This window comes from Schistocerca gregaria, chromosome 1 (assembly GCF_023897955.1).
Source record: "Schistocerca gregaria isolate iqSchGreg1 chromosome 1, iqSchGreg1.2, whole genome shotgun sequence".
NCBI lineage: Eukaryota > Metazoa > Arthropoda > Insecta > Orthoptera > Acrididae > Schistocerca > Schistocerca gregaria.
Genome location: NC_064920.1, coordinates 590,749,355 through 590,762,161, shown reverse-complemented (window position 1 = coordinate 590,762,161; position 12,807 = coordinate 590,749,355). Strand labels below are relative to the sequence as shown.

The 12,807-nt window shown below is 42.3% G+C and overlaps 1 protein-coding gene across 2 annotated transcripts in view; it reads right to left on the bottom strand.

The window, feature by feature from the left end:
- LOC126357627 (serine/threonine-protein kinase unc-51) overlaps positions 1–12,807 on the bottom strand; it is a 141,144-nt gene that overhangs the window by 101,740 nt on the left and 26,597 nt on the right. For both annotated transcript variants that reach the window (XM_050007474.1, XM_050007475.1), the window contains exons 7-8: positions 6,150–6,275; positions 5,043–5,116 (exon numbers count right to left, since the gene is read on the bottom strand). In XM_050007474.1, the coding sequence (XP_049863431.1) occupies positions 5,043–5,116; positions 6,150–6,275 (200 nt within the window). The remainder of the gene's footprint in view (positions 1–5,042; positions 5,117–6,149; positions 6,276–12,807) is intronic.

Genomic DNA, 12,807 nt, shown 5'->3' with positions numbered 1-12,807 from the left:
TGAATTTTTTTGTAAACACTGCTTTTATCGGCTAAACCAATATCTATCACAGAGTGAAGGGGCATAAAATTTGTATTGGTGCAGCAGTTTCTGAAATATTATATAATTTGGTATTTTTTCTAATTACTGACTTCCCAACAAAATGATTGTTGAGTGCAGTACATTTTTATGTGCTGTGCATAACTTTCTTATAAGTTCACGTGGTAAATTCCCTCCAAAAATATAAGAAGACATGAGCATAAAACATTTCCCATTATTGTACCAGGTGATTTTCCCTATTTAACACATTATAACACAGAAACTAATTACCAAATGAGGACCAAACTTGGTAACATTAATGTCAAGGGCATGGGGGGGGGGGGGGGGGGGGGAGAAAAGTAATGCAGAATCAATTCAATTGGAAATCTTTTAATGTGCTGCTATGGTACATCGCACCATTAGATACCGGTACCATTACTGCACCAAAAGGGGCTCAATATGGCACCCAGCAGTGCACAGAAGAGTCTGAAAGTGCAGGATTGGATTTAGCATAGCAGAACAAAGCATGTCCGTAGATATTCTGGCTATCTCTCTTGATCGCCTGGTAAACCCTGTCCAGGTATCCTCACAGCCAGAAATTACAGGGAGTGAGATCAGGTGATTGTGTCAGCCAAGTATTTGGGAACAATCAGCCGATGCTTCAACCATTTCCAAACATGTCTTGGAGAAGCAGGAGAACTTCATGAGCAATGTGTGGTGGGGGCGCATCCTGCACAAAAACTGTTGAGTTTAACAGTAGGGCAGGTATGACATGCCAGTAAGCATATCACAGTAAAGCTTGCCAGTCACAATGTATGTCTTTGGTCCTTAAGTGCCAACCTGTTCAAAAAAGAATGGGTCAATAATGAACATAGCCATAGGGTGACACGTTCAACATACAGAGGAACTTCATGCACACTTACTGGAAGTGAAGATCCCCACACACGGCAATTCTGAGTGTTCATCTGACCTGTCACAGAAAAATGAGCTTCGTCTGTCCAGAGGATAGCCCAGGGCCAGCCCTTGTCAACTTCAGTCCTTGCGAGAAAGCGGAGAGCGAAGTCAACACGTTGTTGTGAGTCCTGTGGTGTAACCTGCTGTGTGATATGGATCTTGTGTGGATACCATTTGAGAATGGTTCGAAGCACCTTCCGTACAGTGGACCACGGGATGTACAACTGTAGTGACACAGCATGCGCGTTGCTTGATGATCGGGAATTACACGCAGCATTGTCTGCCATACGAACAGCAATTTCCTCAACCACCTGTGGGGCAACAACTCATCGGCCTTTTCCCAGAGTGATGACAGGTCTCCAGTTGATTCAAACTACTTCACCATCCTCCATACAGCAGGTGGAGAAAGAGGACCCTCCTGTAATCCTTTCTGCACACAGCTGCACACAGACAACATTAGAGTTTGGTGTCAGAAGTATTTACTGTATATCTTTCAGAGTATCTCACCTTATGTGCCAAATATATAACAAAAAAGGAGCAAACCTATCAGTATGTGATAGTAGAACAATGATGCAGGTAAATTTTATCATCAAAAGATAAAATTTCAACCAAGCTGTAGTAACTCCTTCACAGTAATTATGTCCTGATATTGTTGAGGCTCCTTCCTCCTTGTGCAGTTAATAGGAATAGTAAAAATTTCAAACAAGCCTTATGTTGATAGCAGTCCTCAAAATCTATTTAGAAAGCAAACATATTTGTGTAACTCATAATAATGACAGATGGGTCAATTTAATACATTATGTGATCAAAATTATCTGGACACCTGGCTGAAAATGACTTACAAGTTCGTGGCACCCTCCATTGGTAATGCTGGAATTCAATATGGTGTTGGCCCACCCTTAGCCTTGATGACAGCTTCCACTCTCGCAGCTCGCAGGCATACATTCAATCAGGTGCTGGAAGGTTTCTTCGGGAACGGCAGCCTTCACGAAGTGCTGCAGTGAGGAGAGGTATTGATGTCGGTCAGTGAGGGCTGGCACGAAGTTGGCATTGCAAAACATTCCAAGGGTGTTCTATAAGATTCGGGTCAGGACTCTGTGCAGGCCAGTCCATCACAAGGATGTTATTGTTGTGTAACCACTCCACCACAGGTCGTGCATTATGAACAGTTGCTCTATCGTATTGAAAGATGCAATCGCCATACCTGAATTTCTCTTGAACAGTGGGAAGCAAGCAGGTGCTTAAAACATCAATGTAGGCCTGAGCTGTAATAGTGTCACGCAAAACAACAAGGGGTGCAAGCCCCCTCCATGAAAAACATGACCACGTCATAACACCACCGCCTCAGAATTTTACTGTTGGCACTACACATGCTGGCAGCTGACTGGACATTCGCCATACCAACACCATGGCATCACATCACCACACTGTGTACCATGATTCACCACTCTACACAACGTTTCTCCGTTGTTCAATCGTCCAATGTTTGCACTCCTTACACTAAGCAAGGCGTCATCTCGCGTTTACTGGCATAATGTGAGACTTATGAGCAGCCACTCGACCATGAAATCCAAGTTTTCTCACCTCCCACCTGTCATAGTACTTAGAGTGGATCCTGATGCACTTTGGAAATCCTGTGTGATGGAATGGATAGATGTCTGCCTATTACTCATTAAGACCCACTTCAACTGTCGGCAGTCTCTGTCAGTCAACAGACGAGGCTAGCCTGTATGTTTTTGTGCTGTATGCGTCCCTTCACATTTTCACTTCACCATCACATCAGAAACAGTGGACCTAGGGATGTCTAGGAGTGTGGAAATCTTGTGTACAGACATATGACACGAGTGACACCCAATCACCTGACCACGTTCGGAGTCCGCAAGTTCCGCGAAGCACCCCATTCTGCTCTCTCACGATGTCTAATGGCGTCACTGATATGGAGTACCTGGCAGTATGTCGCAGCACAATGCACCTAATGTGAAAAACTTATGTTTTTGGGGGTGTCCAGAGGCTTTTGATCACATAGTGTATGTGTATATATGATCCATCCCTGTCCTCAATATAAGTGGGTCTCTCTCATCCTGAGGTTTGAGTAAGCAGTTGTTCCATTTTTACCTTCCTCAACATATCGTCCTCACCTCCCGACAAAGGCACTATCAGTTCTGAAACTTGTGTCTCTTACTTATATGTAATTTTTAGGTGGCTACTGACAGTACTTCCCTTCAGAAAGTAAGTATTGGCCAACAATTTGGTCTCTTAATTTTGCTGTATAATATTTTTTTCTCCAATAGAGATTTCCAGTCTATAAGCATCATCACACCACAAATAAGAATTGAACACCACTCTGATGTGATATGTGAACACGTAACAAGGACATTTACATCCTTTGATACTTGTGTGAATGGTCCTTTATGTTGGAGGCGAGGCTTGCGTCATACACAATATTTTAAGTTATTTTTGTGAATAATAATGAACCATGGACCTTGCCATTGGTGGGGAGGCTTGCGTGCCTCAGCAATAGAGGTGGTCGTACCGTAGGTGCAACCTCAAGGGATGGGTATCTGTTGAGAGGCCAGACAAATGTGTGGTTCCTGAAGAGAGGCAACAGCCTTTTCAGTAGTTGCAGGGGCAACAGTCTGGATGATTGACTGATCTGGCCTTGTAACACTAACCAAAACGGCTTGCTGTGATGGTACTGCGAACGGCTGAAAGCAAAGGGAAACTACAGCCGTAATTTTTCCCGAGGGCATGCAGCTTTACTGTAGCATGGAGAGCTGTATCAAACCAGTCTCAGGAATGAAGACCACAACAACAACAACAACAACAACAACATAGTTAAAAATTGTGCATGCACTTGCATCCATGCACACACACATGGTCATGTGTTTGGGTGCCTGTGTGGCTGTGAATGTGAATGAGTGCTTTTACTAAAAAAAGAAATTGAAAGATGGTACGAAAACTGTTTTCTGTTACATGTTCATGTGTGCTACGCATCAGTCTGCTGTACGTGTGAACGGATGCCTTTCTTTTATTTTACTTATTTTTCCATTTTGAAATTTCCATTATTGTTACTGAATTACTCTAAACTTCATTATACCATTTTTGTCCCATCCGTATAGATGTAGTAGTTACTGATGATTGACTGTGATTATGTTAGAAGGTGTTATAAAATGTCTGGTAAATTTTTCCTAGTGGTTGCGACTGTTACTAACAGTGTGAATTATAAAGCAGGACTGGGCACGGGGAGGGGGTTGGGGACAGAGTAGGAGTCCCAGGTTGAGAGTGGGATGTCCAGTCTATGAAGCATGTCTCAGGGGGAATGATCACTATCCATGGAGGGATATGAAAGGAAAGCTCATTTGAAGCAAAAAATTCCAGAAAACATGGGCTCTCAAATGCATATGTTAACAGATATGAACACTTTATCACCTTTGCTAATGTGAAACATGTTTCTTCTCCAGAACAAGTGCTCATAGCTCTTAAGGTATGTATTTTACAGCACATGTTTAGTAGACATTTTTTCTTGTTTTTGTCCATACTACTTGCTCCCAAAATATGGAAAGCAAAGAGCTTGCAGTCAAAGAGATTTGCTTCATAGCATTGAAAATGAAGAAGTGCACATAGGTCTTACGGTATGCATTTTCGAGCTCATATTTACAAGACATTTTACTTTGAATGGTCATTGATGTCATATCTGTGAATGATTATTCCTCCTGGTACACCTTATGTATGTCATTATCTTTGTATTCATCAAACAATGAACTCCAGGATGGAATATCTTTATACTGTTATTATTTATTTAAAATTTAAGAATAAGTTTAATGTGGAATTAGTAACTAGAAGCTTTGCTTGTCTGTATCATCTTGTTGCAAAGCTCTTACAAGTGAACAAAATTTTTGCTGATGTTTTAGTTAGTATTAGATAAATTTTTAAAACTTAATGTACCTACAGTCCCTCCCACGGCATGTTCATAACATTTCTACAGAATGATACCATGAACAATTGGAAAACAACAGTTCCACTTGATTTTGTTCTTATTAGACCATTAACAACAATGTAAACAATCTTACCATGTACATAGGAGATCCACATAATGTTTTTGCCATAACACCATCCTGCAAGAACCTTGCAAAACCAAAGTCAGCTGTAAAGAAAAGAATGTTGGGTAAGTATTTGTTAAAATACATAGAAAAATTAAACACCCTCTCTCTCTCTCTCTCTCTCTCTCTCTCTCTCTCTCTCTCTCTCTCTCTCTCTATCTATCTATCTACTATCTATCTAGTTGACTACATTGCTACAGTGTTGCAGCTCACCTGAGTTGTAGTGCTGTGTCAGATGGAGTTGGTTAGAGGAGAAAGGAGGGTGAGGGAGGGGGCAAAGCAAAGTGATGGGATAGCAACATGGCACTAGTGAGTTAGTCCCAGCCAAAAGAGGGAGGAATTGTGTAATGTACACAATGAAATGAAAGGGTGGATTGGGAGGTGCAGATAGGAAGAAGAACAGTGATATCATGAAGAGAAGTGTGTTTGTTAATGTAAAACGAGAAAAATATGGGGGGGGGGGGGGGGGATGGGAACACGGATGGAGGTGGATGTGCGACAAGGGCATATGGAAACTAAAATATGTAAATGGGAATTGTCTTAACACCACATCCTTCGATATCACAATCCCCCTTGCCTCAATCTCCACTGGTCCCTATCTCACATCCATCTCTACTTGACCCTGACTTCCACCTCATTCATTCTACTCTCTCTCTTTCTCTGTTTTATCTCCACTGTCAATCCACTCCTCCATAACAAGATGATGATCACCTTCTCTCTTCATTCATGTAGCTAGATATACAAATATATGAATGTTTGACCGGGTACAATTGTGGGGCTTCATCCACCTGCATACACCCCAACACTTCGCAAATATTTTCTTTTATTTTTTGTACTTCGGTACTTCTTATTTGGTTAATATCAAAATAACTTTAAATTTAATACATTGTTAGTATTGGTCATGCAAAAGGAAAACAATAACAATATCAAATGTTTTCCTATTTACTTTCAACCAGGAAGTGTATATGAAACTGAAAGCAAAGGGTTCAAAATTATGTGATGCACATAATTCAAACAAAACAAAATAAAATTACATTAAATAGGTATCTCTATTGTAAGCATGATTGATCAACTTACCAATCTTAAGTGTTATTTCATGAGGCTGTGGGCACATCTTACCACCTGAATGGCTGAGAAGAATGTTTTGTGGTTTTAAATCTCTATGTACAATGCCTTTCGCATACAAAGCTTTCATGGCACCAGCTGCAATAATAATAAATTATTAAGATATCTTAAAAAGAAACATTGGTTGTTTAAGGAAATTACCTTACATAATGGCTTTCATTTACACATAATGAAAACAGTGTGCAACACACAAACTGCACTAGAAAACAAGTGATATTCCCTAACATACATGGAACAGTATTTAGCAAGTGGGATACACAGACACACCATAATACATATGTGCTTCTCGACATTTCTTTCCAACATTTAAGAGAAAACATTTGAAAGGAATTGTGCAGAAAGATGACAAAGCCAAGAAACGTATTTGGAATGGTGGGTTGGGAGATAGAATGAAGTTGCTAAAACATTTTGTAACTGATTGAATACGACCATGTAGCGTATCATAAGATGTAAGTAATGGAAAATTCAAAATAGGAGAAGAGCAGAGAAATATGGGTGGGTGCGTTGGCAGAGGGCTGCAAATAAACAGGTAGGGAGATGAGCAGTTTCCACTCCCTCTGGACTATCACCTCCTCCCCATTCTCATCTCCCACCTTGTTTATTTGCAACCCTGTGCCAACACATCGGCCTGGCTTACCATGCTCCTCTGCTTTTTCATTCCTTTTTTCCCCACCTCCCTATCCCACAATCTCCTGACGCTGCACCTGTTGGTAATCTAGACCCTGCACCCTTCACCAGACTGCCTAGCCCGAGATGCTGGAGTTGACAGTCATGTGCACATGAGATGTGTTTGTGTGAGAATAGTGTGTGTGTGTGTGTGTGTGTGTGTGTGTGTGTGTGTGTGTGTGTGTGTGTGTGTGTGTGTTTGGGGGCGGGGTGTCTTTTTACTGACAAAGGCTGTGGCCAAAAGCTATATGTGAGTGTCTTTTAGTCTGCCTGTCTGCAACTTGACATGTCTTCTTTAGGATAAGTAGCAATCTATGTTTACCTAAAAATTGTTCAAATGGCTCTAAGCACTAAGGGACTTAACATCTGAGGTCATCAGTCCCCTAGACTTAGAACTACTTAAACCTAACTAATCTAAGGACATTACACACATCCATGCCCGAGGCAGGATTCGAACCTGCAACCGTAGCAGCAGTGCGTTTCCGGAATGAAGTGCCTAGAACTGCTCAGCCACAGCAGCCGGCTATCTTTTCCTACACTGTTGGTATTCCTACATGGAGTTTCCACTGTTTCATCAGATAGAAATTTCCACTATCTATATGTCTGCAAAAGCATGAGTAGATGATGAAAGACCAATGGCAGAAAACAATCAACAGGAGCTGATGACATCAGTGGTCAAAATAGAATGGCTGTTTCAAAAATTTCAGTATACCAGTGAATTTCAATACACCATGCGGGAGCTGGGTGGTTTCATGAGGGGTCAGTATAGGGACCTCGTAGCTAATCCACGATTTACATGAGATGGCAGAGTACATGCTTGTTCAGCCTGACAGGAGGTGGGGAGGTAAAAAGTTGCATATACTGATGATCTTTCATAGTGTCTCCACTGTATTCATCTGTCCTGTAAAGATAATAAGCCACTGGCATGGAGTCAACATAATGTTTCAATAGACATGTTGTTAAAGATAACACTGATCACATCTGTAAACTCCAGCATGACAGTCTCTTTTGTGAAGTCTTAGTTACTCCACATGTACCTTGAAACAACTTTTACTGCATTAATACCATTTTATCAGTGAAATCTTCCCATCTCCTTACTCTCTTTTCATTGAAATCAGGAGCCCAAAACAGCTAGGATTTCAGAATGAATATCTCACTCTGATGGACAGAAAGCTGTTGTGAAAGTTTCTAACTGAATAAAGCAGTGCACTGGATCAAAACTCGGACACTGCCATCAGAAGGAAAGGGCTCAAGTTTGAGTCAAGCTGGGGGACTTGTTGAGGGTCCTGTCTGACAAACTTTAATGTCTTTAAGCGGTGCACATGGTCTGCCACCCAACCAACCTCGCAGAACTGATGATAATTGGTCAGATAATCTTGACTAGGTTTTATATCTATTATCTTTCAATCATGTTTACTCACGTGTGAAAATGATGACAAGATATTGTTCTTGGACTCAATACACTACCTTTCTCTTCCCTTTTGCTCAGCTATCATCCTATTTTACTAACAATTTAGGAAAAGACAGATTGCTACTTACTGTAGAGATGGTATGTCAGGTTGCAGACAGACACAGTTAAATGACACTCACATATAGCTTTCGGCCACAGCCTTCATCAGTAAAAGACGCACACATGACACACGCCGCATACACACACGCACACACAAGAAAGCACACCTCACACACAAATGACCACCAGCTCCAGCACCTTGGGCTGGATGCTGAAGTTGGCTGTCATGTGTGCATGAGGTGTACTTGTGCCACCCCCCCCCCCCTTTTGGTTTTGTGTGTGTGTGTGTGTGTGTGTGTGTGTGTGTGTGTGTGTGTGTGTGCGTGTGTTTTACTGACAAAGGCTGTGGCCGAAAGCTATATGTGAGTGTCTTATAACCTTGCCTGACTGTAACCTGACATGTCTTCTGTATGGTGAGTAACCATCTGTCCTTTCCTACACTGTTGATATTCTTACCTGAGGTTTCCACTGTTTGATCCTATTTCACTAGTTTAATAGTGGGCACAGGTGATTCATTTGTGGAAATATATACGCCACAGTTGATTAGGGCCTGCATCACTTGCACGTGTCCATGTGGTAATGGTCAACAGTCTGTTTTTTTGTATTTTTAACTCTTGCCCCAGATGGTCTGCCTCAATAATCGATTAATCAGTACATCTGTCTGCCATGTACAGGATCTGTGTTCAAACTCCAGTACTGCCTGGGATTTTTCCTTGGTGGGAAGACTGGAAAAGGGTCCACTTTGCCTTGTGATGGCAATTTGGGAACTACTTGAATGAGAAATGATAGCTTCAATGTGTGGAAAGTTGAAAAATGGGCAAGAGAGAGTGGTGCTGATCACTTGTCTTTCATATCACATCTGAATGACACCATACAACAAAGTATGAGATTGCAGCTGGTTGACATCATGCTCTTTTCTGGGTCTGACTGCAGAGTTTTTTCCTTAGTTGCCACAAATGAGTTAAAAATGGTAGCCTTCTAACTGTACGATAGTCAACTCATAATTTTCATGCATTGTTATTTTTTCTTCAATGTACACAACTCAAGACTAACTCCAATCTAGATGACTACCAAACCAATTAATGTAGGATTGTAGAGAGCAACAAATTATTTCTGACAATGAACTTCTTGTGCTTCACCACAATTTATGTCTATGCATTGAAAGTTTACTATACAATGGCCATTGTGATGCAGGGATATGAGCTGGTGTGGATCACACAATGGAATAGTGTGCTAAACTACCATGGAGACCACATGGGATGTGTAATATGGGCAGACCCGCTGACAGAAATCTTTACTTGCGGGCAGTCTCAAGACGTGTGGGGCGGTGCTTTGCTGGGTTCAACCACAACAGACATTGTTGTGTGCTTTGTGTCGAGTATTGTTGCCAAGTGCTCAGTCACCTGGGCCAGCGGCATGCCGATTTTACCCCTGTGCATCTCTCTACAGGGTTTTGGACTTCCTGCTTCCCACAGATCAACACACATTGTTTTTTTGTTTCCTCTCACAGGGCTCTGTTCCCCAGTTATTAACGAGTCACTGTTGACCCACAAAGCACCTCTGCCAACAAGGTAGTCTAGCAGTGGTGGCATGCCTGCGCAGATACTAAAGTGACAACAAAGGACGTCTCTCTTTTCCTCGTGTTACTTTTGAGCCACCATTGACTTGGCATATCTGCAATGCTGGCAGTAACAGTTGTATCTACAGAAGAAGCGGCAGCAGAAGCAGATGCAGGTGCTGACGAACCAGAATGCAGATTTGCTTTGTGCCTTTTCACCACCAGCAGTAGCCCACGGCCAGGTATCTATTGTGAAGTTTTCTTCCCCATTCCCATCACCAGATGACATTTCATGGTTTCGATGAATCTACAGAAAGGTGAGAGAATTACCTCAGGTCATTCTTGCTGCTTTGCCAGATAATGTGTATCACTGATCTGGTTTATAAGATCAGCTTCTTCTTTGTCCAGCAACATGGATTTATTCAAAGTTGATCAGAATTTGAAGCCCTCCACTGACCTTGAGAAACATCTCTTTGATGAACTTTGTTGGTTGCTGACACAGTATTTTGGATTTCAAACCCATGTGGTGACATTACAATTACCTAGGCAACTGTATGTGGCCTGGGTTGCTGACTTGCAGTGTCTCTTCCAAAGCGTCATTTTAGTGTCCTAAATGCGCCACATCTTATGCAGACTTTCTAATTTGGGATACGATTGCCAGTTAGCATCCAGCCAAGAGGTTGAGACTAAGGCGTTAACTTTGTTCAACATTTATTTAGCTGACTTTGCCTAGGTTGTGGAATCCCATAAGTCGACAGTAGTAGCAAGGAACTGCCTGTCTGATAACTGGAATGTGGCTCAATTAGGTCACCCATGCCACAGCTCTTCTCCAAGCATGACAATGCAAAGGCCAAATTTCCATGATGGCAGAATCAAAGTGTTGTGTCTTCTACTTCCCATCTGGTGGTGATTCAGAAGACTGATGGCACCATTAGCCTTTTCAGCAATTTTAAACAGATGGTCAACTTGCAATTCATCACAGATTCGTATCCAATTCTGCGGCCAGCAGAGTTGTTATTGAAGTTGTCAGGAGGCCAGTATTTTTCATGCATTGGATTGCATGATGCATACCTGCAGTTGTCTTGGATGCTGTTTCTTGGATCTTCTTGGCCCTCGGTGCCCCCTTTGGGCTTTGCCAGTTTAATCACTTGCCTTTTGGAACCTCATTTGTGCCAGAGACTTATCAATGGTATTTGGGACAGTTGATTCAGGAGATTCCCTCTTTGACCAATTACTTTGATGGTATCTGTGTAATGGACCTACAAAAGAGGAGCATTCATGAAACCTTCAGCTGGTTTTCTAAAACCTCCTGGAGAACTCCTTTGTTCCAAGTTGACGAAGCGTAGTTTTTTTCTCCTCAGAGGTCCCTTTTTTTTTTGGGACATGTGCTTAGCAAAGATAGGCTTATCCCTAAGAATGACCACACAAAACCATCGTCAACTTGCCGGCACACAAAAACCTGAAGGAGCTCCAGTCTTTTTGGGTGAGATTTTGCATCATTCTCAGTTCATTCCCCAGGCCATGCGTATCTGCCATCCTCTTAACCAGCCTTGTCAGAAATGTGTCGAGTTTGTCTGTTTGTTAGATTGTCAACAGGTTTTTCAATCTGGCAACTAGCACTTGTGCTCTGCTCCCTATCTTGTTTCTGTTATGAATGGTAAACCTTTAGCCCTGGCCTATAATGTATCTCAGTATTGGTGCAGTGTTGCTCACATACTGAAGACACTTTCTACTGTGCAGTGTAATTATTTACAGATGGAATAGGAGATGACCGCTATTATTTTCTGAGTTAAAAAGTTTCACATTTTCTTGCATGGGAGTAAGGTTCCTCCTGATCACCGACAAGAAGGCACTTGTTTCCTTATTTGCCCTCCTTCAATTGTACGACAGGATTGCCCACTGAGTGCAGAAATGGGCCCTCTTTCTCAGCAATTATTGCTATGACATTGGTTGCTCCTCAATCACCCAGAATACCAAGGCTGATGGGCTATCATGGTTACCGGTGGGTCTCAATCTGGAGTTCAACCTGTAGGAGGCTCTCATGGTTGTGTTGAGGCCCTCATATTCATGTTGGGTGATGTCTTGCAGCAAACCCTGTTGGATTTTCCATTGACAGCACAAGAGGTTGTGAATGCCATGGCCACTGACCTGCTTTTCCAGAAAATCATTTCGGTGGTCCACGTGGGTTAGCTGGAGTACATTTATCTGGTGTGGATTTTGCAGGGAATACGTTTCATCCCCCTCGAAATGCCCCAATTTTTTAAAAATGTTTTTTTTTATGTTTTTTTTACTCCACTTGCTGCACTGAGGTATGACTTATATGAATGCGTCGGCACCACACCCCATCTACTGACCAGTGATCAGTTGTGACACTGAACGTCTGGTGTAGGCTTGAGGGGTCTGTACAGGCTGCATGCCACATTACTTTCCTCATTGGCCAGTTCTGGAGCACCCTTGGGAGAGAGTGTACATAAATTTCGCAGGTCTCTTTTTGGGCAGCATGCGATTGTTGGTAGTCAATGAACTGACCAATTTCCCAAATGCATCCAAGCTGTCCTTCACGTTGTCGACTGCCACTGTCCACACGTCAGATATTTTTGCCATTGTGAGAAACCCCACGACCCTTGTGTCCAGTAAGTGGAGGCAATTTGTTTGGTGGGAGTTTAATGACTTTTGCTTTCGCAACAGGACTCAGCATATGATTACTGCCCCACTGCACCCGCTTCTAACTCAGAGGTGGATAACTTCATGGGTACATCAATGACCCAAATGAAGAGGTCATGAGTGCTTTTTCCTGCGATGATGTGTTGCCGAGTTTTCTAGTTATGTACTGGATGAGACCAGTTAGCGGGTGCAGTCCAGTGGAAGTTTGCAAG